The 26,043-nt window shown below is 36.9% G+C and overlaps 3 protein-coding genes across 3 annotated transcripts in view; all 3 read left to right on the top strand.

Moving 5' to 3' along the window:
• The first annotated feature begins 8,697 nt into the window (after positions 1–8,697).
• haus8 (HAUS augmin like complex subunit 8) lies at positions 8,698–13,768 on the top strand. Its single transcript, XM_008406980.2, has 10 exons — positions 8,698–8,953; positions 9,207–9,271; positions 10,525–10,586; positions 10,819–10,933; positions 11,124–11,234; positions 11,323–11,426; positions 11,577–11,735; positions 12,558–12,699; positions 12,896–13,037; positions 13,361–13,768. Exons 1-10 carry the CDS (start codon positions 8,889–8,891, stop codon positions 13,485–13,487), a joined length of 1,092 nt encoding a protein of 363 aa, XP_008405202.1. The 5' UTR covers positions 8,698–8,888; the 3' UTR covers positions 13,488–13,768.
• A 606-nt stretch (positions 13,769–14,374) lies between these two features.
• sac3d1 (SAC3 domain containing 1) lies at positions 14,375–19,463 on the top strand. The gene is made up of 4 exons (XM_008406979.2): positions 14,375–14,506; positions 16,058–16,463; positions 17,395–17,677; positions 18,503–19,463. Exons 1-4 carry the CDS (start codon positions 14,481–14,483, stop codon positions 18,967–18,969), a joined length of 1,182 nt encoding a protein of 393 aa, XP_008405201.1. The 5' UTR covers positions 14,375–14,480; the 3' UTR covers positions 18,970–19,463.
• A 1,748-nt stretch (positions 19,464–21,211) lies between these two features.
• The window catches only part of cpamd8 (C3 and PZP like alpha-2-macroglobulin domain containing 8), a 41,365-nt gene continuing 36,533 nt past the window's right edge, over positions 21,212–26,043 (top strand). The window contains exons 1-4 of the mRNA XM_008406975.3: positions 21,212–21,868; positions 24,624–24,775; positions 25,145–25,167; positions 25,512–25,677. Coding sequence (XP_008405197.1) covers positions 21,783–21,868; positions 24,624–24,775; positions 25,145–25,167; positions 25,512–25,677 — 427 coding nt within the window. The 5' untranslated portion in view covers positions 21,212–21,782. The remainder of the gene's footprint in view (positions 21,869–24,623; positions 24,776–25,144; positions 25,168–25,511; positions 25,678–26,043) is intronic.

The following is a 26,043-nucleotide window of genomic DNA, read 5'->3' as shown; positions in this document are numbered from 1 at the left end:
AGCTTTACATTCACAACCAAGCAACCATTAAATAAAGGATGACTACATTCGCACTGTTAAGTATGGCGGATGATCTGTAATGCTACCAAAGACCCTGGGAATCTTATTAAGGCACAAAGGATAATTTTTGGTTCAAAATCCAAATATACTTTAATATACATTAATGTACACAATGGTTATTGAATTAGCACTACTGCAGAGGCTAACATCCTTATCTCTGCTCTTACAATTGGGATACAGCCAATCACAGACATGGAAAATTAGTGGTGCTTCTGGATTGGCCGGTTTGCAAACACCAGTAAATCAGATAACATTGCACCTACATATATCAGCTTCCAGGCTGCATTATTTTATTGCTACAATATTTGACACTTGTGATTATTATTAACATTGTTACAAAAAAATTAAAATAAAATGCAAGTTTGAACCCAACAAGAATAAAATAATTAAAGTGCCATCTTTTCAAGATGAAGGCATCTTCATACAAAGTACTTCGTACAATACTTCTCACTATTAAATCATTTTTCTGCTTCTGATCTTTAACAAATGAGTTGACAAAATTCAAGTCAGTAGATGGTATAAAACCATCTACTTATGTATTTTATATGTCTTGATTACTTAAATATTAAGGGTAAAGAAGATTGACAGTGACTCATCTACACGATAGGAGAATCAACAAGCTGTTGTGTTTTATGTTTAGCTTGTTCACTGCATCACAGTTATATACGTGGATTTTGCAAATAGGGGTCAGCATATTAGTTTGCAAAAAAAAATAAATAAATAGTGCACAAATAGACAAATTTATGTTACAAGCAACAGGAAAATCAGCAAACATGTGAATCCACAAATATTAAACCGCTATATGGGATCCACTGTATTCTCCAACCAATCGAATTATTATAGAGGAAAAACAAGTGGTGAATTTGATTTACGCACAAAGAGGAGTTTTAGAAAGTACAGACAAAATGGGTGCCAACAACTCTGGTGATTTTTGCAAAAACCTGCAGTGCATGAACTGAATAAGTGTACTCAAAATAAACACTGTTTTTTTTAAAATCCTTGTGAGATTATTTTACAGCAATGAGACAATTTTTATACACATTTTTACCAGTGGTTCCTATAAAAGTGGCCAGCAGTGCAAAACACCCTGTGTCTATTCCAGTTTAATGCTAGGTTTACTTCTGTCTCTAAACAGCATCAGCTCAGCAAGTTCTCAGGAAAAAAAAAAATCCCGAGAAGTACAGAGAGTGAGAGGAACAGATGAAGTTGCTGAGCAAACACTTAGAGTCCATTCATTCACAATGTGGCTCCAGGGGACGCAGAGAAGGGGAGGGGGCATGAGAAAGAGGGGGGGAACGAGGGAGTGAGACAGATAGAGAAAGAGAGGGAGACATAGAGAGGGCGAGAGAAACACATGAGAGCGCGCATAACCTTTTTCTTGCTCAAGCTAATCAAGTACGGGCCAGGGCTCCTGAAAACGCAGGGATTACCAGGGTGCTGGAGCTGCGTTGGCCCGGGCCGCCTCTGCTCGCTCCTGCACTGCACGCTACACTGCCCTGCTAAAGCGGCGTACATGGTTCTCACACACATACACACACACACACACAAACGCACACACACAAACACACTCATTCATGCTCATCCACTGCTCATTTTTATTTGTGAAGTTTCTCATGAGTCTATGGCACAAAAATGATCTTATCTCCACATTTGTTCAAATTTTCAAATCAGTTCTGGGTTTGTTTAGCTTTTTTTTTGGCTGAATTAAATGTGCTTAACATTGACAAGTAATAAGCTCTTTTTGACATGGGTATTCTCCTGTTTAGCTGCATATATATTTTCACTTTTTAAGGTAAACACCGATTAACTTAAATGAGTCTGCATCTGTCCCCAAAGACACGCAGGAAATTATCCAGAGAAGCAAACACCACAACCTTGTCAAATCCTGTTAAGATAAGTGCTGCAATTATACAATTAGGAAGTGAGCGGCAATGGGCACACTTTGGAAAGCTTGGCTCCGAGCTATGCGATAGAGTCTGTGAGCCGTAAGGGTCACCATTCAGTAGGAAACAAGCTGCGTTACCACAGTATCTCAATCGGATTAAAATCTGGATTTTGACTAGGCCACCCCAAAACTTTCTGTTTTTATTATTACTACCGAGCCCTTCAGAGAGGAACTTTCTAGCATGCTTCAGATCACCATCCTGTTGCATAGGATGCATTCATCTGATCTCCTGGAAAGAGACTTTGTATATTTAAAGCATTCCCAGTGTGCTACGTGGACCAGACAGGCAGAAAGCATAATGAGCAACTGCTTCCTAAAAAGGAGAGAGAGTAGGGTTGTGTCCATGCATGTGTAAGTGTGTGGGTGTGAGAGGGGTAATCATGTATGGCAGTGGTGTACAAAGTCAGCCTTCAATAACCGGTATCCAGCATGTTTTAGTTTGTTTTTTGTTTTTTCCTGGTTTAATAAACCTGAATCAAATGATGGTTCATCAGCAGGCTTTAGCAGGAATTTGACATGCTGAGGAAGTAGTTGAATCAGCTGTGTTGGAGAAGAGACACATCTAAACCTCCTCAGGCGTTTGAGGAATAGGTTTTGTCATTTCCTTTGACTTCCTCCCCCCCCATTCTTATATGTATACTTGTGTTTGAAAAGAGTATCAGTGCGGTCACACTGACATAAAAAAAATTCCTCTAACAGACGTCAGAGTTTCACAGGACAGAGAAAGACCAGAGAGGTGGGCTCCAGACTGAGACAAGGACTTTCATTCAGGTGCTAAATGTCTTCTTCTAACACTGTCTTTCAACATGCACTTCTCTTTTTTCATTTCAACTCATCAACCAGAGATTGGTTATTTCACTTCTGAAAATTGCAAATGAGAGGCGCTTCATCCATAAAAACGCTAGTGGGTTTTTTTTTTTTTTTTTTTACCAACTAACCCAAAAAGAGTCTTTTCTGTTTATATCACCTCCACTAAGAGTAGTTACTGTCCATTGCAATGCAGGTTGTGGCATTGCCTGGTGGTGAGAGATGGATAGCAAGTGTGCCGACACCCTTGCCGACTTCAAGACTTTATTACTCTGGAAGGAGGGGGAGAGATGTGATAAGACCCGACTTTCCATAGATTAATGATGTAGGTTATGAATGCCTCCAACACACACACAAAAAATGCAAGACATACAGTATGAACAAATGAAAGCAAACCGAGATGTCTACAAATTATTGTTGAGAAAAAAAACATAAAACGGGTCCAAAACTTTCAATCTGTATTCTATTTTTGTAACTTTGCTTTATTGAGATTGTTTTGCTTATTTTAAGCCACAAACAATCCATTTTATTGTCTTTGGGACGTGAAAACATGAGATTTGATTAAATTAGAACTACACAGATGAGAAGGAACACAGATTTCATAATAATCAAACATATTTTGTTTATTTAAAGAGGTAAAATACAGATGGTTTATGCATATCAATTCTATAAGAACAGCCTCATTTTTTAAAATGAATGTATCACCAGTGCATTAGGCCGGGTGTTCCTGCTCCAGAAAGGTGAAGGTCTCTGGTCATCCTGAAGCTGTGAGCTCACTGGGAGTCTGAAGGGAAACACTGAGACCAGAGGCCTGCAGGGTGGTCTGCTGTGACAGTTTAACATCTGAAAACATAAATGATAGAAACATTAATGAATGTGCTGCGCCAAGAAGCTGTGCTTTTGACCTGGTGGTGATAGGGTTCAGAAACTACAGCAGCTGTGATGAATCCCAGCAAAGGTAAACAAAGGTAAAACAAGGCGATCGATTCTAAACCTCTCCTAACTTTTTACTCTCATCTCTGTCGTTTAATCAACCTGTTGCCGTGGCAACCGCCTGCGCCCCACAAACCCAGCAGAGATTAGTTAAAAACACAAAGGATTCAGTCCGTTAAGATATTAGGTTTTCAGGCTTCATATTTACCGCTCTGCTCATCAGGGTGTTTGAGTCCCGTTTTGTTTTTGTAATGGAACGGAAATGCACAGAAATGCGCAACACCATGTTTAAATAATTACTGCAGGCACATGCAGAGGGGGTTAGGAGTGCTTGAGCACCTGCCCCTTTTGCTCCTTGCCCCCAAGTGCCCTTTTGGTCAATTTTTATCTTTTTTTTTTGGTATTATTTTCTAAGCCCTCTTCTAACACATAACATTTACTAAAATTGTTTTATATTGGGCTTTTTTTTGTACAACATAATAAGCCGGTCACCTTGTTACCTTTGACCTTTTGCCCGTGACGCATGACGCAGTTGCCTCTCGCGCAGTGAGATAAGGCGGCTAACTGGAGCTCAACATAGCGAACGTTCCAGATTACAGAACAGTTTTTGGTGAATAAAAAAAAAAAAACGTTTTTGGTGAATAAAGTGGAGTAAACTTGCTACTTGTCAGATGACGGAAAACGTTGAAGTATCGTTTCTGTTTCAGCTCGGAGTCGCGGTTTAAGCAGAGAGGTAATGAAATACAACAGACACTGACAGGCCTCTGCGTCTGCCTTTCTCTGAAGAACTACTGAGCGGGAGGAGACAGCCAGGTGAGGAGAAACTGTTCTTATCTATCAATTCACTATTTTTATAATACAGACATTGGGCTGTTGTTGTGCTATTAGTTAGCTGCTAGCTAGCGACTTTGCTAGTAAAGCAAGATAACTAAAAGGCTTCTTCCCTGTAGTGATGGGCTATCTGAATCCAGGCTTCGAGGCTTGTGCTGAAAACCACGTGACTGGCAACAAACGAGGCCTAGCATTGCATGGGTCACGTGACTGCTTCATTTTGAGTGTCGGCTTTCAAAATAAAAGCGCGATGAGCCGTGCTGCATCATGGGTTGCCCATTTGGTCTCGCATCAGAGGAAAATATTTGTCTTCAGTGGCCAAAATAAAATGAAATTTGACCAACATATTTGATGTGTATGATGGCACTCGTCAAAATGTAATGTTTGTTACTGGTTTTCTCAATTGTAGATTATGTTGTTTTTTTATAACTATATTTTTGTGATTTTATGATGTAAATCTCTTTGAACTGCATTGTTGCTGTAATGTGCTACACAAATAAACTTGATTGTCTGAAATGGAGCCAGCAGGAAAATCTCTGACATCTGGAAATACTTTGAGACGATCACTCACAATAAAATTATTCTTAGATAACAATAATTAACCCCTCTACCTCCCAATTTCTTTCCTTCTGCAAAGTTCCACTTTATTTGTAGTCTGATTAGCAAAGATATATCAGTCTTGCACAACAAAAACAGATATAATCCTGTTGCAGAACAAAAATTCAATATGTAGCCAAATATTAGGGATCAGAGCCAATTAGAAATCCAAGAAAAGGCAAATGCCCCAACAGGCATTGCACTCCCAAGACACCAAAACATCAAATGTCTTTATTGTCAAATCCGTCTATGACATAAAAGAAAACCCAACACAACCACTGACGTTAAATATATACCAGGATTAGATTGGCTGCAAATAATTTTAATAATTAAAACATATGACCATTAAATATGGTTTCATTGATTCTTCTGTTACTAAACATGAGTTTGATGAAAACTTTGTGACAATATTGCATTTAGTATTTTTTTGGAGGTATAATCCAACTGAGTGACAAGGCTGTTAGAGTTTCACCAGCAGATGTCACTAGTGAGTGATGAATGAAGCATCGAGTAATGAACCTTTTTGCAAAGCAAAGGGCTGGAAAGCTTCATTGCTTCATGAGGCTTCATTTGCCCATCACTACTTCCCTGTATCGTTAATGATAGCAGTCATTCTTCAGTGTTGTTTATGCAATAAGGGCACATCACCCGTCATCTCCATAATGGATACATGTTTTCTAATTTACTTTGCTTCATAATGTACATTTCATTTATTCCAGCGTGTTAAGTAAATGTATCTTGAAGGAGAAAACACTTAAATAAAAGTCCAACAAGGATATTCATTTAGAATTAAAAATAACTCACCCTGAACTACCATGATAGATATAATGTATGTAAAAGTGTGTCATTAATGAAGGGGGAAAAACTCAATCCAGACTTTAAGTACGTTTAAGGTCTGGTTTGCAGAGTATGAATTTAAATGTTTTCCCCCAATTATTCAATGAAAAAAAAAAACTAACCCCTGTTAAGTGAAATAAAATTGTAATCAAAACTTTTGGAATTGTAATGATTCATTTTTAAAAAAATAAACCCCAAAAAACAAACAAAGTTTTGTTTAAAATACTTTTTTAAATTAAATAACTCATTTTTACCAAACAAACTTTTATTTGCACACATCAGAAATCTTTTGATGTGATTTTAGGCCCTGCAAACGACGTCATGTGAGAATCACAAGCAAAACTTTGAGTCACAAATAAATCTTAGAATAGCAAGAAAAGATTTCTGACAAGCGTAAATAAGTTTGTTTTGAAAAAAAATAAAAATTCACTTCATGAGTCAAAAATGTGTGATTTTAATTTTTTAAAAGTTTTTTTTAAGCAAACCTCAGGCTTTTCTCATGGTGACATGCATTAACAATTAGATTTTTGCTTTTGTTTTTTTTTTCTTTTTTCTTCAGTTCTACGTTAAAGTTTGATGCAGCTCTGCTTTCCTGAATGGACCATCTTCATCTCCACTGCCAGTGTAGCAAACAGGCAGCTGTTTTTTACAGATTACAGTCCACTGAAAGGTTGCTTTGTGCCCTTGTTTATATTTTTAATAGTGTAATTCTGTAAAAACAAAATATGTCTGGTGGTCCAGCTCTGATTTACATATCTTGCTAAATTGCGGGTTTGAATATTGCAATACTTTCCTATAACAAAATAGACCTGCAGAAATAAATTACTAATGAAATATCTTACATATGCATAGTGTTTTGCTCTATAGAGATGTTCGTTAGCTTTGATTGTATATCTCACAATTTTGTAATTTATCATTGTTTATTAAACTCTGAGAGCTGTGTGGCTTTGTTAATATTCTGTCTTAGAATGCGGTTAGATGTACCCTTTTTTTGTTGTTGAGCAAAAAAATTGTAATCGTAAGCAAACGTCAGCGGCTGCTTCGTCCAAACTATTAAAACCCTCGACGGTGAAACTCTGAGTCCATGAGAGCCGCCAACTGAAACATGTTCTGTCTGAGCAGCCACACGAAAAATAAAGTCAGGAGTAATAACACTATTTTCTAATGAAGTTAATGAGCTTCAGCTTATTGATAACCCGTCAAAAGGTCGCCATCTTTCTTAAAGCAAAGTATGGTGTGACGCTAACCAACCAATTGGGGAAGTTGTAGCCTGACGACGTGCCGCTCCTCATTTTCATTTATTCTTTTTCTAAGTTTTGCAGGGGAAAATAGAATGTGATAAATAAGGAAATACTAAATGAATAACGGAAATTGGAAAAATTAAAAACATTTTCAAACAAATGTTAAATGAAAAAAAGATAAAAGAAAAATGGGTCAATAAAAAAAGGGATATATGATAAATTGATTAATGAAACTGGGAAATAGAAAATCTGGTTAATGGAAAAAAGGAAATTGAAAAATTGTTAAAATAAAAAATAGATTAATGAAAAATGGGTAAATAGATAAAGGGATAAATGAAAAATGGACAAAATAGCTAAATGAAAAAGGGGAATAGAGAAATTGATAATCTGAAAAATAAATAAATGAAAAACTGGGTTAATGAAAACAGGAAATTGAAAATTGGTTAAATGAAAAATAGATTAATAAAAAAATGCTTAAATGGATAAAGGGATACATAAAAAATAGATAAATGAAAAAGAGAAATTGATAATATGAAAAATAAATTTAAAACTGGGTTAATGAAAAAGCTAAATTAAAAAATGTTTAATTGAAAAATAGATGAATGAAAAATGGGTAAATGAAAAACAGATAAATGAAAAATAGATAAATGAAAAAGGGACATTGAGAAATTAATATGAAGAATAAATAAATGAAAAATTGGGTTAAAAAAGCTAAATTATTTATTTAACAAATTTTTTATTTATTTTACTAATTTTCTTCATTTATTTATATATTTTACACATTTTTAACATTTATTTCACCCATTTGTCTACTTATTTAATTTTTGCTGAAATGGCTCTCCATACATGCAACATGGACTGAGGTTGAATGTTTTCCTTTTTGTCTGCTCCAGCTCCTTTTTGATGCTCTCCACAAATATGCACTCATGTTATTCATTTTATTGTGGTTGCAGAAAATTATTCTACTTACTGATTCTGAAAAATAATCAACAAAACAGGAACCGATAGATTATCGTTTGTGTATCATGCACACACCACACATTTCATTTATGTGTGCATCATATGCTATTTGTTTTATGTCTAACTTCTTACACTGAAGTACATCTCCATCTAGTGCTCAATGAATCATCTGTCATCCTGAAAGGAGTTGTGGTTTTTAGGGAAAAACATTCCACAGCCATGATAGACCTAAATTCCGACGGGATCAATTAGGGATCAATTATTTAATCAAATAAAATCCGAATTAAAATGTTCGGATGAGGTAGTATTGGATAACTACTTATATACTACATTAGATTTTTGAAACTGCTCAATAGTACAAAAATTATTCATGATGAAATATAAAGAAACTGAGATATAAAGAATGCTCGTCATTGCAAAAATTGCACTTTAAAAATATAACTGGGAACATCAAACACGTTTTTATTATGATTTTATTAGTTTTATCATTATACATTTTTAGATCTGCTATTTTTTGTTTTAATGTGAACTCCGATACTGCATTAATAGTAAGATGTGGCGTACCATCGTGAGATAATGATCTGATCGGATAAATGTTCCTGCCCACGGAACGAAAGTGGAATGTTTGTGTTCCTTACGGACTATAAAGCAGAGGAACGGGCGGTTCACTTCAAAACATGGCTTCCAGAAGAACGTCTTCAGCGCCAAGTAGTTTTAAAAATACATCCACTGATGCAAACAGGTATTTGTTGTTTTCTTCGTCGTAAGTGAGTATGCTCTAGTATACCGATTGTTTGGCTTCTGACTTTGCGGTGAATAAAATGAAGAAAAAGAAGAAAATGACGTTGCTCAGCCGTTTCATTTAGCATATCTTAAGCCAAGCAGGAGAAATGACATGGAGTTCAATAGTTTAGCCTTTTAAAGATAAGTTTAAGGATTTTTTTCTTTCATGTACAAAGTCGCCATTCATGACAGCAATTGTTTGTTGTTTTCAGTTCAAAATGTGCCAATAATGGAGTTAAAGCCAATAACACTGCAGATGGGAAGAAAACTGGTAAATGTAAGTATGTACTTATTTATGTTCACGGAAGTTATCAGATGTTCTGAGCAAATCTGCTTTAATGTAGTGAATTCAGAAACGTTATTTTGGGCTATTTAATATGGAGAGGGTCATAGGCACGTTTTAGAAATATCCACGTCTATGGCTTTTGGAAAAAAGCAAACTTAATTTTACACACTTTAGTCCGTATTTCAGTTTGTAATTTGTAAACAAAACTAAATTCAGAATTTATTAAAATATATTGTCTTGGTGGGTTTTTTTTTAATTTAAGATTGAAATCACATGGTTTCTTTTTTGTTGTTGTTGTGAATATTACTTATTTATTTCTATGTTGTCAGCTAGAAATAAATTCCTCAAAGCAATTTTATGTTACTATTTTAAATTGGACCAGTGTTTCTCAAGTTATGTTGAGCATTTTTTTACCAACCATTTAAAGCTCTCAAAGTTCTCAAACTGTGCCTTAATGAATATATATTTATTAGGATAAGTGAGTGCTGATTTACAAAGTCTTACTGTTAGAAATTTTAAAATCAAGCTTTGCTAAGTTGGTGTAAACTAGATAATGAATACTACCTTTTCAATTTTGCGTTGATGTGGAATAGTTTTACTGATCTTTAACTTAAGACACATTTCTTGCAAGAAACCTTGCAATAGATTTCAGGAATTAGGGATTATGGAGAAAATACTAGCTTTGTTATTATCCTTTGCATAAAACTTTGTTTTTACTTTAGCATCACTGATTGGTCTACATTAACACATGTGAAGTGCCTTGGCTCTTCAGGAAAGGCTCTTTTTATACCTGTTGATGCACCTAATGTTTTGTCAGTGAATCTAGTGTATTATGTTCCAACCATTTTCAAGTGTTTAAATATCTGTTCCCCTTCTTTGATTGCTGTGACAAACTAAATGCTATTTTAAATATTTTCATAAAACATTAAAATCTCAAATGTACCATTTTCCTGTATATAAAGTTCAGCTGAGAAACTGCCAAAAAATATATGTTCAAATTATAGCCATAAAAGAGCATACAAACTGAACTTGAAAAGTGACACACAAGACCCATACCAGTTTTAATTATGTTAAAAAATTAACTTGAGGTTTATAAGCAAGTTAGAAGTTTCACCTTCTTAATGTTACAAGTGATCATATAATGTACTTCTTATGATCTAGTTACACTTTAAATAAAATTGTGTATTATACATAATCTTTAAAAATAATTTCATAACACATTTATTGTCTTTGTTGATTTGTAGCCAGTGGGACTATTGTCAAGTCTCGATATTTACAATCTGCTGAGAAGGCTTCTCTCTCAAAGGTAAAGCAATTTGTCTATATTTATCTTTGTTACACTGAAACATGTTAAGGTTTTTTTTTACATGGTAGATAACACATGATGTATGTTGCTTTGCATGCGGATATATTTGTAAACAATACAGTAGTGAATTTGCTTTTTTCCTTGATGTATTGTAAACTGGACTGTTTTGCTGTTTTTTTTCCTTTTTCTTTCTTCCTACTGTTCGTTGATTTTTCATATTCTACCTTTGAAGAGCAACTCACTGACCAATGAGTCGACTGGGCCTTCCTCACCCAAACCCACTGCTGTAAAACCAAAGGTGGGCGCTCCATCAAGGCGCACAATGACCCCACAAGCATTGGCAGAATGTAAGTTTATCTTTATGGGGTTGCTTTGGGTTTTCACTGTTATTAAATGTCAGGTTTTGTGTCTTAAAGTATAAGAATAACAATTGCATGACCGTGATTTTTTTTTTTCTGTTTTGTTGAGGAAAATACAATTTATACAAAATAAGTTGTCTTAAAATTTATTTTGGTTATATTGTTTTCTTTCTTAAAGCAACACTGACATGCAAAACTGATGCATCCTTTCTCGGTAAAAGTGTCCTGCAGTCCACTTTTTCGGATGGTCACCATTTTCGACCAGATTTTGATATTTCAGTCATTAAAGGTAATGGAAAACAACTTTGCAATGCCATGCCTTCTTTTCAGAACTGAATTATGAATTAATAAGGTATTTTTTTAACCATATTTCAAAGATAAAACTGTGATTGAGAATGCAAAGGAGCCTGAAAGAACTCTAGAGAGTGAGAAGAAGATTGTAGAAATGCAAACATTTCTTCTAGCCTATCTTACAGCTAAGGTAAGACTGGTTTACACTCTGAATAAAGCTGTACATTTCTGTGCATCTGTTGCATTCAGTTAGCCTACCTTAATGTGAACATAACATGCACATGTATGTCATGTTTTCTCTTGGAAAAAACATTTTTTTCTTTTAAATTTTGTTTACTAGATGGAGAGTAACACTGCAAAGTTCAAAGCTGACGCAGCGGCAAAGCTCCTTCAAAATATGGAAGAAGAACAGAGACTGCATAGGAAGGTTAAGGAGAAAAAGCATCAATATCTTCTAATGGAGAAGAAGAAACAACTGAATGAGCTCTTAGACTTGCAGGTCAGTGCACCAATAACTAATTGTTGAATATTTTCCCATTTTTGAGTTGGGTCTTGCATCCATCAAGATTGTATACTTGACACATTTTCTTTTATTAACTTTGACAAAGACAGATGTTGTGATGCATAAATGAGGACACCTTGTAGTTCTTTCATTTTTTATCTGTTGGGTTCAAATGTACATATTTGAACATGAAATAATTTTTTTTCATGTTTTAGTTATTGGAAAAAACAGGAATTGACTGGTTGGACCTCAAAGAAAAACAAAAAATTAGCATTAGCCTGGGAATGAATAATGGGTGTGTTTGTAGTTGCTTCTTAAAAGACTGGTGTCATTTATATATTTATTAAACAAAATTAAGATGTTTCTTTTTAAGGTATATTATTTGTATTGTGGAGAGAGAAGAATTGTGGCTTCTCTGGATGATCATCAAAGAAACTGATTTATTTCTGCACATATGGTCCATTTAGTGCAGGCTAATCTAAGCCTGGTCCAGCATCAGCAAAATAAAGGCTTTGTTTCTTAAAGCTGCACTGTAGTAAGTATAAACACCAACTACACAGAAGTGAATATTGGCACAAACCCTGTTTGTGTCAATATTGTAAATTAATTGTTGTTAGCTAAGCTCAATATTTTTTGCCAGTGCAAAATTGATTTTTATTGATGAGCTATTCGTGAGTAGGGTAAGCTACTGAAGACATATGCTTTTTATTAACACATATCTTCGTAAGCATTCCATTTGTAAATAGTGAGCGCTTTTGTATCAGCAATAGCACTTTAACTAATGGGCCAATTTTTATTTTTATTTTATTTTCCCTTCAGATTGATACCCTGACACCCGTGGCCGAGGCAGCCAACCAGTTCACAAAGGACTACAAGAGTTTTGCTGCAGCCGTTGATTCAACTCGTCATGAGTTGCCTGTGAAGAATTTCTACATAAATGGGGATGGAAAAGAATTTCTAGGTTGTTACAATGTTTATAACTAACTTAAAGGGACATGGAACAATTCTTACTACATGGATTGTATTGTCCCCCAATAAACACAAACTAGTAATTCTTCTTTATAAGATAGTTGGATATCAAGATTTAACTCCATTGTTTCGTATAAACTACCACTATATGCTATAATATTTATGTCCCTTTTTGTCGCTGTTATTAGAAAAAGCTCAAGTTTGCCTGAAAGAAATGGAGATGCTGTTGCATGACTGCACACAGGGAGACCATCTGGACCACAGCACATCTTTAGAGTGCCTCAGGGAAATTAAAACAATATCAAAGGATATCAGTCAGCAGCTTTCAGGGTAGGTACACACATAACATGCTTCAATCCCTTGCAAATCTATTTATACCCAAAGTATAAATACTGTAACGGTTTGTTTTGTTTCAACATGAAGAATTATGTTGTTAGAATCTTACGAGATTAGTTGGCAAAAAATGGCACATCATTATAAAGCTGCTGCTCTGGCCTGCTAGAATCAGATTTTACAAATGGAAATCAGACATGTTCTTCCATCTGAGCTGTTGAATTCCTCAAGAGTTGTTTGGTGTGTTCTTCAGTTTTCATGACGTACATGTAAAGATGCGTCTTAACTTTAAGTACTCAGATGTCCCTGCTTTTTTACAGAACGTGCTCAGAGCTTTTGGAACTGTCGTCGTTGGTCTGCCGTCAATCAGTCCAGCTTCAGCAAGCCATCGAGGAAGAGCAACTTGGGAGTTCAAGAACCCTCCTGCTCTTCTGCCCCAAACAGTGAAGAATACCAGACAGAATGGGATTCGCATTATATGCACTTTGGATAACACCTCAGTCCCTGTATTATTTCCCCACTTAATTTGTGCAACTTCCTTTTGTGTCTTTTCTTAAATGTAGTCTGATTTTGTTGTAATTGTATTATAGTTTGTCTTGTTGAGTAATTAATTGGTCATGCAGTTTTACAGATTACTTGTGTTTAGTAAACGGTGAAATGCACATTAAAAACTGAACTTACCCTTTCGGTTTTATACAAAAATAAAATTAGTTCTCCTTTAAATCAAATAGTCTTTTCATCCAATTTCTCCACTTTTGAGCCAAAGATCCGTGGAACTTCATTTGCTCTACTGCGCCATCAAGTGGACGATATTTAAACTGATTAAATGTAATACCAATGCATAAATTATGAATGTAGTCTTAATATTGTTTTAATTTACCTTTGTGATACAATGGCTGGATCAAAAGGAAAATGGGAAATTAATAGGACAAGGGGGTTATGGTGTGAGTGGTCTAGTGTTACTTGTAACCGTGCTTATGTCACCACGGGGACGAAATTTTATTTTTGCTTAGAAAACACTTTTCCGCTCAGCTTCTGGCGGTTTCTCGTGAAAAGGTCATTTCTATAATGGGCGAAATCATCTCAAAACAGAAACCAGGCGTATCCAGAAAAGCATGAGTAGGTTTATATTTCCAAATGATGATACACGCCTTCCTACAATCTCGCATTTGTGGATATAAAATGTTGCCCATAAAATAATGTTATTGTATGAATGCTTTTGATCAAATAACACATTTTCTAAAATAGAGTCCATTGATAAGTTTTGAACATCATATGCCAGAAAATGCCGATAGACAGTTTATGGGCATTTATTCATTTATTTTAATTTTAAAATGCTTCAACTACCGTAAACAAAATTGCACCCTGTTCCGGATATGACGTTATAACCAAGCGCATTTTTATTGGAGTCTTACAGAGAGTGACGATATTCCTGTTTAAATGAGCCGAAGGAGAGGTGCGCGCATGTAAGTGCAAATGCTGAATTTACTGTTTTAAATGTAACTTTTGTTCAAAGTAAATTTAGGGCCAAGGTTCCAATGAGTAACTAAATTACTATGAACTTAAAAATATGTCCGCGTTTTTCTTTATGAGGGTTATTTTCAAGCTGAGGTCGTTAGCAAGCTAACTACAACAGGGGACAATCAGTGTTACTCAGGTAACGTATTTTACAAGACTAAGAACTGGGCTCAATGAAAGTGCCTGGAGTTAGAAAGATAAAAAAGAAAACAGCGATATTTTTATTTGGAAGAATAAATGAAAAAAAAAAACGAATCAGCAGCGCCGTTACTATTACATGTACAAAATTATTATATACATATCAGGCTTTTACAAAACAATGTCAAAAGAGAGATAAAACATTTACACTAATACTTCCTCTCACAGAATGATATATGTTGGATGACAAGTGAACAGTTCTTGATAACTGATTTGGGGTCAACTAATGTGACTACTTAATTCTTTCCAAACCTCCAGGTTTCTTGGACGGTGATGGTTGAATTTAGTAGTTAAAGCCTTAACGCTGTCGTCAGACAAAAAAGTGAACCAGGGCCAGCTCATAGAGATAAATTGTTACTACAGAACAAATAGAGAACCTGCTTTTGCGCTGTCACGCCCATGTGTTACATTTTTGGCACAATACAACCCAACATTTTAGTTTTATTTGTATTATGTTATAGATCAACATAAAGCAATGTATAATTGGAAAGTAAAACGCAATTTTCAACACTTTTTGCAATTTAAAATCTGAAATGTGTGGTGGACATCTAAGGAACATAGGCATTTGCCATTTTTTTATATTTTTGCAAGATATCTCAAGCTTAGACGGATTGAATGGCGTGCATTTGTAAATATAATTTTTTAACTCTGGGCTCCAAGTGTGGATTGATAATAGAACTGAGATATAAGAGGTTTTAAATCCCTGAAAAATACAAGCCATTCTGTTTCCCCTTCTGCTAAAAAAGTAGTTTCTTTCAGTTACATGGAGCACAGATCTTCCACTCCTCCTCATGTTTCTTTGTGCCGTCAGTCAGCTGATGGAAAGAAGAAGTGGTACATAATTGTAAATCGACTGCTCTGAACTGCTATGGTCAGATTTTACAAATGGGAAATCAATAAAAATGTAAGACATAGGATTCTGTGTCTTTGATAAAGTTTGAATTGAATTATAGTTATTGCTTGGGGACTAACATCATTTTATTCAGGATACACATTTTTTAAAAGCTAAAATTTTACAAATTCAAGCAGAATGTCTTTCAAAAGGCAGACTACACCCGAACAAAAAACGTAATTAATCAATAAGCAAATATTAGCTTGTTATCCTTATGTTACTAACAAAATAGCTCATGACGAAAATGTCCATTTTGCTAATTAAGTGCTTGAAAATTGCTGTTGCGTTTTAGCTAATGGCTAATCCACTTCTTTTTCTTTAATATATGTTATTTGAACAACAAAGTGAATATTTTTTTTAAATAAGGGCAATTACTTCAATCATTTTTATTTAACTTTTTCTTAAACAGCACTCAGTTGCAGAACAGTAGGGCACCAGCAGGTGGCTGGAGGAACAAAAAGCAATGTCAAAGTGAAAGCAAAGCCCATAAGAATGAGGTGGAAGCAGACGACCAGGGAAAAGAAATGAAGGAAATGGCTCCCAGAGCATCCTGTCAAACCATGTGTCCTGCTCAAGAGCTACGGAACCGTGAGTCTCAAAACCGACTCCACTGTTTCGAAGTGGTCCCTGGTACCGAGAGTTTTCGAAAGCCGAAGGGAGATCCTCTGCGTGCTGTCAAGGAGTATTCCAGACCAGCAGCTGGAAAAGATGTGACAAAGCCCTCTTACCTGCGACCGCCTGATGTGTTGCTGAAGACTGTCTGCTATCTTATTGATGAGATTGCAGGGTCAACTAGTCTGCACCCATGGACCGAGGCAAGTAGAGTTACCACATTACGTATTTATTTATTTTTAGAAAACTTGTTTTGCTGTTCTAAAGGTGTTGAGTTATTGCTATTAAGATCTCACTATTTTATGTTGCCATAATTCACTTACATCTAGATTAATATTGACATGTAAAAACATGTTGCTGTACTATAAATTAAACCTCAGTTAAGATTTGGGTGTAGCTTACACTACAAAAGTATGGATTTTCCTATATTTTTTATTTATTTATTTTTATTTGTGTCACATTGTAACCACAACTTTTCATGTGTTTTATTGGAATTGTATCTAAATAACCATCAAATAAGCATCACACATTTCTGAAGTTGAAGATTATACATAATTTGAAACATGTCTAACAAAAAAAAAATCAGAAAGGTTAAATGTGCTTTTGTGTTTGTGTTTACTTTATTATGGCAAAATAAAATCAAGTGCAACCAAATGCCATCACAAATCACAGGATTAATCAATATAGATGAACTGTGTTTAATTTAATCTTAGTATAGGTGCAGCTCTTCTTGGTTGGGCTCTGAGGTTTGTTGGAGAACATGGGTAAACACAAAGTATCATTGAGACCAGGAAACGCATCAGACAGGTCAGAGAAAAAGACGGCCAACATTCCACATAACTCAAAGTGTGCCAATTCACACTGACTTGTGTAAGTGCTGCATCCTGCTGTGACGATGGGTAGGATTAAACCTGTCGACTGGACTTAGACAACTGAGTTAGTCTATGACATAAAATCATGGAGGCTTGTGCTTGTAGGCTTGAAACAAAATTTAAAAACGTGAGTATTTTGGCAAGGCACTATGAGTGCAGAATCTAAGGTACTTGTGACATTGTGATTCACTACCAAGAACATTGTCAGATGAAAGTTGTACGCAAGCATTTTTTTGGAATTGAACTTCTTGTTCCCTTTCAGGTGTACAGCTTTGTGTTTGATCGACTGCGTAGTGTGAAACAGGACATGATCATCCAAAGGTTGTCTGGAAAGGACTGTGTGGCCATTTTAGAGCCAACAGTGCGTTTCCACATCTACGCTTCTTATCGTCTTTGTGGTGAGCCGCTGAGGATTTACGATCCACGCATCAATGATACACACCTACAAGAATATCTGAGTTGGCTGTTTGACTGCTACAAAACTGGAAGTGGACCATATCCAAACCAAGAGGAGTTTCAGACTCTCGGTCTCCTCTACAACCTGGGTCAGTTAAAGTCTTGAAAACTTCCTTGCAGGTGTTTTTCATGTTTATGTATGTTGCATTTAAGATCTATTTTACCAGGAGATCACTTGGAATTAACATCAGCTTTTAAGAGAATTGGGAAACTGTTGAAGTAAAATTATTTAAAGATGTTAGTTGGTTGAATCGCAGCCATTTTGACACAGTGTGTCTATTTACAGATTAGCTGTTTTGGACACATTTTATGATTTGAAATGAAATGACTCCACCTGTCAGTCAATCCAGTGGGTTTGACCAATCAGCGGTCAAAATTTGACTACAAATGGGTATAGTTTCTTTGTAAAGCGATAACGTATCAGCCAGGTGGTGCAAATATTCACACACAACCTGACATACGTGATCAAAACATAGTTCAGATAAATACTACTAAGGAATTATTCACTCACCTTTTGCAAGTGTAAAATGCGCCTAACCGAATATGCTGAGAAGGATGTATATTGTACAATGACAGGAAACATGACTGGTCAAATATTTCATTGATCAAAACATTAGATTGACTATAATTATGGAAATGCTTAAATTCAAGAAGACTTAAGTGCTGAAAATTAGTTTTAAGGCGTACATGTATACTATAAACTGTTTGCATCTCTGTAATTTTTCATCTTATCACTATTTTTAGCATCATTTAAATGTTTTACTTTTAACTAATTCATGCTGAATGCATATCAAATACTAGTGTGTGGAATAAGTTTTGGAAATATTTATTTGTGGTCTCATATTTTTATGTCAACTGGTAACTCGCCAAGAATAAACTCTCCCAAACTGATTCAATTCATGCTTTCTCTGTAGGTTCAAGTCGCGCCACTCAGGATGTTTTGGAACTCCCTGAGCGCCTGCGCCAAACTCCTTCTCTTAAACTTGCTCTCGCAATCAATCAAGCATTTCTGGAGGGAAACCATGTACATTTACTCCGACTAGTGCAGAAGCTGGACTTTTTGCAGGCCTGTGCACTGCACCGCCACCTGGTGACATGTCGCAGACACTTATTGCTTATATACAGCCATGGATACCACAGCCGCAACTGCCGCTTTCCTCTTGACAGACTCGCTCAGCTCTTGTCCTTGGAACCATCCCTTACAGCCGAACTTTGTCAGGTGTACGGCATCGAAGTAAATCAGCATAACCAGGTGTTGTTTTCCAAAAGTGCTTTTACTGAACCTGAACAAGGGAGACTGGATTGTAAACTGTATCATAGCATAGTATCTGAGAAACAGAGAGGCCTCACTGTGAAGAGCATCATTCACGGATGTACTTGATACAGATATCTGTCTCTTAATTGGTGCTTGTCATGCCTCATTCCTGTAACAGAGCTCTTTAAGTTTCCAATAAAAATATAAAGCAGAGTTTAACCTGCATTAAACAAGTTTTCTTTTAGACAGCTGATTTTTTTTTATTTATTTTTTTGTTACTGAACATCATTCATTTTGTATGTTTCTCAATGTCCTGCTGTGCAGTAAGTCAGTGGTCTTACCTCAGGTCTCTGAATCAACTCGGAGTGTGAACTCCTTTCATACCAGTAATGTTTGTTATTTTGACAGGTTTCTTCATTTAGTATAATGTAATGAGAAATAAAAGGTCACCATGTTTAATTCCAAAGGCTAACAGTTGACTTTTATATGCTGGATTGCTGTGCTGTTTTTGATATTTCTTAAAACAGTTAGGGGACTTTTCTTTGCACCGGTCTTCATTCATTTGCACTTATCCAACTGCTTACTGTGAAACCATTTCAATAAATATTTTTGTTACCAGAGCTTTGACTTGTTTTCCTGAGTTAGAGTTGCACGTACATCCTGTCACCACTTGGTGGCAGCCTTTATCAAAACAAACCTTGCATACAAACTTGTGATCATAGTATCATTTGACTTCAAGATCTGCTGGTTCTTCTTGCGCTTGGTCTGCTACCCAAATCCCTCAAACACTTGATTTAAACTTCTAGCTCCGACTAGCACTCCTAAATTGTTTGTAGTTGTGTATGTTTGATTAGTAAATGAGATGGTTTGCACAGTTTGCATCTCCAATTTTTATTTGTTTAATAAATCTACATTGATTTGTGTATCTTGAGTTTTCTTTTAATAGTTGGTAAATGTAGGATAAGTTCATAACAACTGTGATTTCAGTGGTGTCAAAAGATACCTGGAAGAATTCAACTTCTCATGTGTCAAATAAAATATAATTAGTTCTCATAAGCACCCATCCTGCTTTTTCCTGTACCTTTGTGCATGCATTGGTTCTCTTTGGGTACTCTGGATTCCTCCCACAGTCCAAAACAATGAGTGCTACATTGACTGGTTTTACTAAATTGTCCTCAAGTATGTATGTGTGTGTATGGTTTGTCCTGTATCTTTGTGCTGCCCTATGATGGACTGATGACCTGGTGCATCACGCCTCTCTCTCAGTGATGGTGGAAAATGGGTACCAGCCTTGCTGTGACCTGAAAAGGACAAGCAACTACAGATGACTGAAAGATGAATGGATATTTAGGTAACTTCTTGATATAAAAATTAATTCTTCAAATCACCTTTTAATGTACATCAAATATGTGTTTATTGAACACTTGCAAAGATTGAGAGAGCAATCCTATCATGACCCAGTTTGTATCTGATCGTTAAGGGTTCAATTTTGTTTTATGTTGATCACAAGTAGTGCTGAACCTGCAGTAAAAACAACTTCAGAGTAGTCTCCCTGTGGGCTCGTGGTGCCGCTGCAGCCAGCAGGGGGTTACCTCTTGGCTGTAGAATTATTTGGCCCTGGAATATTGTGCTCTCTTCAGCTTAAATGTTATATCGCTTAATAAACAGCATTGGTGTTTTAGACTATATACTACAACCAGTTTAAATGTAAACAGTTTCAGCCTCTTTTTTTTGTGTGGTGGGCAGGAGGATCTTTTTGAAAATTTAAAAATACTCAGGTCCTTTTATTAAGAAAATTTCACATTTATGTATAATAATCTTATGTATTTCTGTTAAGTAATTAATTACCAATACTTAAGAGTATTTACACAAAATATAAACAAGAAGGTCTTTTCTAGCTCTAGCTTAATTGGATGGTCAGACAGAAGCATTTATCTGACTTTTATGTGTTCTTTTTTTTTTAGATTATTTTCTTTCAGTGGAATGGTTGATTTTAAATTCTTCTAGACTCTTACTTGTCTAAGCTTTAAACAAGATAAACCTCCCAAAAAATGTTGTGTTGATGGCTTCCTCATGTGGGCCAGACATCTCACAAAAAGCTTTAAAATGCCTTTTCTTCTGTTTTAATTGATTGGTGCGGTGTAATGCTTTTTACAGGTAAGAAACAGCGCCTCCTGCTGGAGCCACTGTACAACATGCCACAGAAATCAACGCAGCCTGTGTCCAAAATAAATGTAAGATGAGACTGTTATTGCAAACTTTTTATTTATTCATTTTTGATAGTATGTACTTTTAATAAACACCCCGAACTTTTTGTAGCAAAGACATATCATGTAATTGTTGCTTGTAGTGAAATGGACGCATTGTGCGAGTATCTTATTGCCTGGGCGCTTCGTTGGTCAGTCATGCTGTCTTGGCAGAGAGGAGTGAGCAGAGGACGCAGAAATCTGAATGAAGCGCTGCCTGCTGCTGATCGCTTCTAGACAAACCGATCTGAAATCACAAGGAAAAACATGAGCAGCGAGAGTTTGCTTAAAAGGTCATACAACCTAATTTTTTTTTCCTGAGACATTTCCGAGCGGACAGAAGTGGGAGGACACTAACAAATGTTAATGCTGAAATATGAGAGAACGGAACCGGGGCGGGTGAAGGCACATGGGAGAGGACTGGTGGTGTAGCTGCTGTAAGAGGAAGATCCCTCCAAAAAAAAAAAAAAAAAAAAAAAAATGCTTGGATCTAGATTTGTTTAAGAGGGATGATCACAACAACTCTGCACACCTAGCATTCAAATCAACCAGAATGGATCGGTAGACGGAGAGGAATCTGTTGAGAGTTCCCGTGTTTATCGGATATAAAGCGGCCAACTTCATCCAGGAGAGAGCCGATATATAGAAGTTTTGGTAGCTTGTTGAAGCCAAAAAACAAGTGAAGAAGAAAAAATGCTGCGGATGTTTTGGAGAGCTTGGAGTCTTTCGTGGACCTTGTTTATCTGCAGCGTGTGCAGAAGCTGTGCGCAGGAACGACAGTAAGTAGCCCGTGTTGTTTGGAGTGTGTTTGAGATGAACGCAGAGCTGAGTTCTCGTAAATATTCCCGATAGCAGGCAATTAATATAAATTGGTGAGATTTGTTTTTTTTATTATTATTGCTGCATAAAATCTTGTCTTGGACTTTTTAACGGCACTGTCTTCTTAGCGCTTATGTTTTCACAGTGTCCATTCACTATTTGGTGGTATTGACCTGAGGTCAGAATGATAGTTTGAGATCCTACACTGCTGATGTTGTGATGGAACGTGACTCAAAGTATGTGCTGTGAGAATGACAAATATAAATAGATTCCTGAGCTTGTCAGTACCCTCTTAGACTCTGGCACAGTGATGCGCTCAGACAGCTGCTCTAGTGGACTAAAGAGGACTTTGAGTGTTATTAATAAGGAGTTGCAAAGAGTTATGACAGGCCAAACGCAGCTTTGGTTGTTTGGTATCAAGCTGTGAAGAAAGCTTGCAGATCCAGCACCTAAAAACATGCAACCTTGTGACCACCTTTCTGAGACCTCACCTAAAATACCCACTCTTGCATGGTAAGCAATAACCAACCACTCAAAAGGAGAACAGCTGGGCAAAAAAGAACTTGATAACAGCAGCCATGTGATTGAAATAAGTACCACCTGATCCAAGCTCATCATTGGGCAAGTTAAACTTTCCTCAGATCAAACACATACAGTCAATTTCCCCATATTATCCGCCTCCTCCTGAGGTCTTATTTTCCAGGGATTTTCTCATGACTCTTGCACTGGAACTCTGGTTGCCTCTGGCCCTAATTCTGCAGTGCTGTAATGCCAACCACCTGATCTTACTCTCATGCATGCAATTGGGTTTGTGCTCAAGGTTTTACTCAACTCTGATTTGTGAGATCTTCAGAGAAGGTTTTTAGTTACAAAGGGATGGAATCGGTGTGGAACATTTTCAAACACACATTGTTTTACCAGAGTATGCCAGATTCTTCAATAAATTGTGTGTTGTGCACATGAGGGATATTGCTTTATGACCTCTAGTAGAGTAGTCTCCTTTGCTGTCACAACAGCCCTGATGAGGCACGAACTCTACTAGACCCCTGAATTTGTGCTGTGGTATCTGGCAGCAGAATGTTGACAACAGATCATCTTGTAAGTTTGGAGCGGTCCTCTGTGAAATGGTTTGACGAGCCCATCCTACAGAGATCTGGGTAATTCAGAGGCCAAGTCATCATTTAAAACTCAATCTTGTGCTGCACAAGCCGGACCTGAGACATTTCTGCCCTCCGGCAAGGTGGGTTATCCCTACTGCAAGATGCCACTGCCATCACGGAATACCATTTACATGGTCTGCAGCTGGACTTAGGTAGGTGGTATGTGTCAAAATAACATCCACATGGATGGTGAGACAAACGTTTCCTTGGATACCCAAAGTATTACAGTGCCTTTACTGGCTTGTCTTATTCCCACATCCTCATGCCATATGTTCTCATACAATTACCAGCTTTTCATGTGATGTAAAAGAAAACATGACTCATCAGACCAGTCCACCTTCTTCCATTGCTTTGTGATTACTTCACCTGCCAGTTATTGACTCTTTTGGACTCGGGTCACGAACTTGCATAAATTTCTTTTTCTTTTTCTTTTTTTTTCTTTTTTTACAAATTTAAGCAACAATAGATTGGCTGATGCCAGTGTTTTGATAACCAGAAACTACAGTATTTAGAATGTATGCCATTGACTTGGCATACATTCTTGGCATACATACATTCTACATACCATATATTTTTAGTACGGTTCTTTGAGTTAACATTTGTTGAGAACTGTGCTGTGAATAAATCAAAATGAATTGATTTGATTGAGACCACAGGAGCAAAGCTTCGCTCCCAGCATTACTGAGCTTTGACTCACATGACTGTTATTAGTTTAGCACTGGTTCTTCCTTGAGTTAAGTGTGATAGATCCTGACCACTGCATACCAAGCATACACACCATTTTCCCTGTTTTATTGAAATTCTTTCCTTCTGTGACAGTGGCTGAGACACATGGGTTTCTACATTGTTCGGTCATTACCACTTTATTCATTCCCATAGCTGACCCATCAGTTACTAGCATCAGGTTGTCAAAAAAAAAAAAAGCTAGCTTTGATGGGAAAACCTGCAGCATCTGGCCTATTTTCAGTGATGTTAACCCTTTTGGTAGATAGAGCATAAATTCTGCAACACCATTCGCTGCTGTAATGTGTGCCTTATGTTACTGTAGGATGCAGTTTATCTTGTGGTGATTTTTTTCAAACCTGCTATTTCTTCGCCTGTCCTCAAATTTTCTCATTTTGTTTTTTTTTTCTCAATAATGTGGGAACACACTGCAGTCCAAATCAATGTACCCCAAGCTTTCTGTTGACAGTGTTCTGGAAAACCCCTTGTTCAAGCAATAGAAGCATTATTTCACCTGTTAAATTGGATAAAGACTTGTGATATTTAAAAGAGCCAAACTGATGTTCATACATACCTATTTAAGTTGGATATCTTGTGAAGTTACCTGTAAAGCATCATATCTGTGTGAGTTGGTTATTTGAATCAGGGGCTTAATTGTAGACATGAGAGGCTTATGAGTCAATGTTGAGCTGTATCTTTGTATTTCCGACATTTGTCTCATCTGTTCAAATTATGACTCCTTTTTCCTCTTTTGTCTATTGATTATCTTATCTAATTTGTCCCTATATTTTCTTCTCTCCTTCCTTCATTCTATCTCATGGTTTTCTGTCAGAGGATACCTGGTTGCTGCCCCCTCGGTGTTTCGAGCCGGTGTAGAGGAGAGTGTGAGCGTCACCATCTTCAATGCAAAAGCAGAAACACGCGTCCAGGCGCAGCTGTCTGTGAAAGGACAAGCAGTCGCTCACAGTCACAGCACTGTTTACGGTGAGGACAAAATTTCTAAGATTTAAGGGGAAAATCTGCATGTAGGAGGAGTATTTGTGTGTTCCTGAACGACACACAACGGTTGCATCGATTTAGTCTATCCGACCAGCCTTTCAGTGTACACAGAGCATGATTTGTTTGACAGCACCGCTAATCGATGGTGCTACTCACTCTGTTCTGCTCAGAAATGCTTGGAGACGGGTTACAGCTGGATCCCCTGCTAAAATAAGCAAAACTCCTCCTCAAAGCAAACTCAACCATATGCTTGTGGCTCTCATACCTTGACAATAACTTACTGAAATGTGTGGGCAACACAGTTTCCAAAAGCCATTTCACTTAGTATTCTCTCTTCTTCTGCTACTTTTACAGATAAAGGCACCATCAAATTGAAGGTGAGTACCGCAATGTGTGCAGCAGCTGAACTCTTGTCCTCAGGCAGTATGCAAATCAACACGTGCATTATTTGTAGTTTAACATCTGTGCCTGCTCATTCATTGAGAATAAGGTAACAGCCCCTATGTAATATACAACAGCTGTTGACGTGCATGTATTGCTCCGCCACTCCCGAAGGCAGGAATCGATCAGTCTAAGTTGCACGATTTTATTCCCATCCCCATCTCACTGTGACTTCTACTATGATGCTCATTCATGTCTACACTTGAATCAAGATTCAACTTTTTCTCTTTTTTTTAAAGTTAGCCTTGATCCTTCTGAATGTTTGCCTTCCCACCACCAGGTTCCCTCTGGGCTGAGAGGTCAGGCTCTTCTGAAGGTCTGGGGAAACCGTCAGCTCACTGAAAGAGGCTACATTTTCCACAACTACACCACCATCACCGTGGAGAGCAAGGGCTCAGCTGTCTTCATCCAAACTGACAAACCCATCTACAAACCCAAACATAAAGGTTCCCTTATAGGGCCGCTGGTAGTCAATTAGTTAAATCGCTCAGAAATGTAGAGGATAAAGGTATCTTTTAAGCGTGTTGCAAAATTATTCATACGCCTTTAACTTCTTCACATTTTGTGATGTTACAACCACAAGCTCACAAGCTAGTGTTTTATTTGAATTGCATGATAGATCACGGTTTTCCACAAAACTCAGAAAACTCTAATGGACGTTTGAATTCAGTCCCCTTTACTCCGTCCGTCCGTCCGTCCGTCCGTCCGTCCGTCCGTCCGTCCGTCCGTCCGTCCGTCCGTCCGTCCATTTATTTTCTTCCACCCTTATCCCATTGGGGTCGGGAGGGATGCTGGTGCCTATCTCCAGCTTT

The sequence above is a fragment of the Poecilia reticulata genome, chromosome 4 (genome assembly GCF_904066995.2).
Source record: "Poecilia reticulata chromosome 4, P_reticulata-male-v2, whole genome shotgun sequence".
Taxonomy (NCBI): Eukaryota; Metazoa; Chordata; class Actinopteri; order Cyprinodontiformes; family Poeciliidae; genus Poecilia; species Poecilia reticulata.
The sequence above is the reverse complement of the archived record's forward strand: the minus strand, read 5'-3'. Positions and strand labels throughout refer to the sequence as shown.

Excerpts from the sequence above, each read along its gene's own strand:
- haus8 (XM_008406980.2), top strand. The coding sequence starts at position 8,889 with ATGGCTTCCAGAAGAACGTCTTCAGCGCCAAGTAGTTTTAAAAATACA. Across the intron at positions 10,934-11,123 it reads CCCACAAGCATTGGCAGAAT|CAACACTGACATGCAAAACT; the intron begins GTAAGTTTATCT and ends TCTTTCTTAAAG. Across the intron at positions 11,427-11,576 it reads TAGCCTATCTTACAGCTAAG|ATGGAGAGTAACACTGCAAA; the intron begins GTAAGACTGGTT and ends TTTGTTTACTAG.
- sac3d1 (XM_008406979.2), top strand. The coding sequence starts at position 14,481 with ATGAGCCGAAGGAGAGGTGCGCGCAT. Across the intron at positions 14,507-16,057 it reads CGAAGGAGAGGTGCGCGCAT|CACTCAGTTGCAGAACAGTA; the intron begins GTAAGTGCAAAT and ends TTTCTTAAACAG. Across the intron at positions 16,464-17,394 it reads GTCTGCACCCATGGACCGAG|GTGTACAGCTTTGTGTTTGA; the intron begins GCAAGTAGAGTT and ends GTTCCCTTTCAG.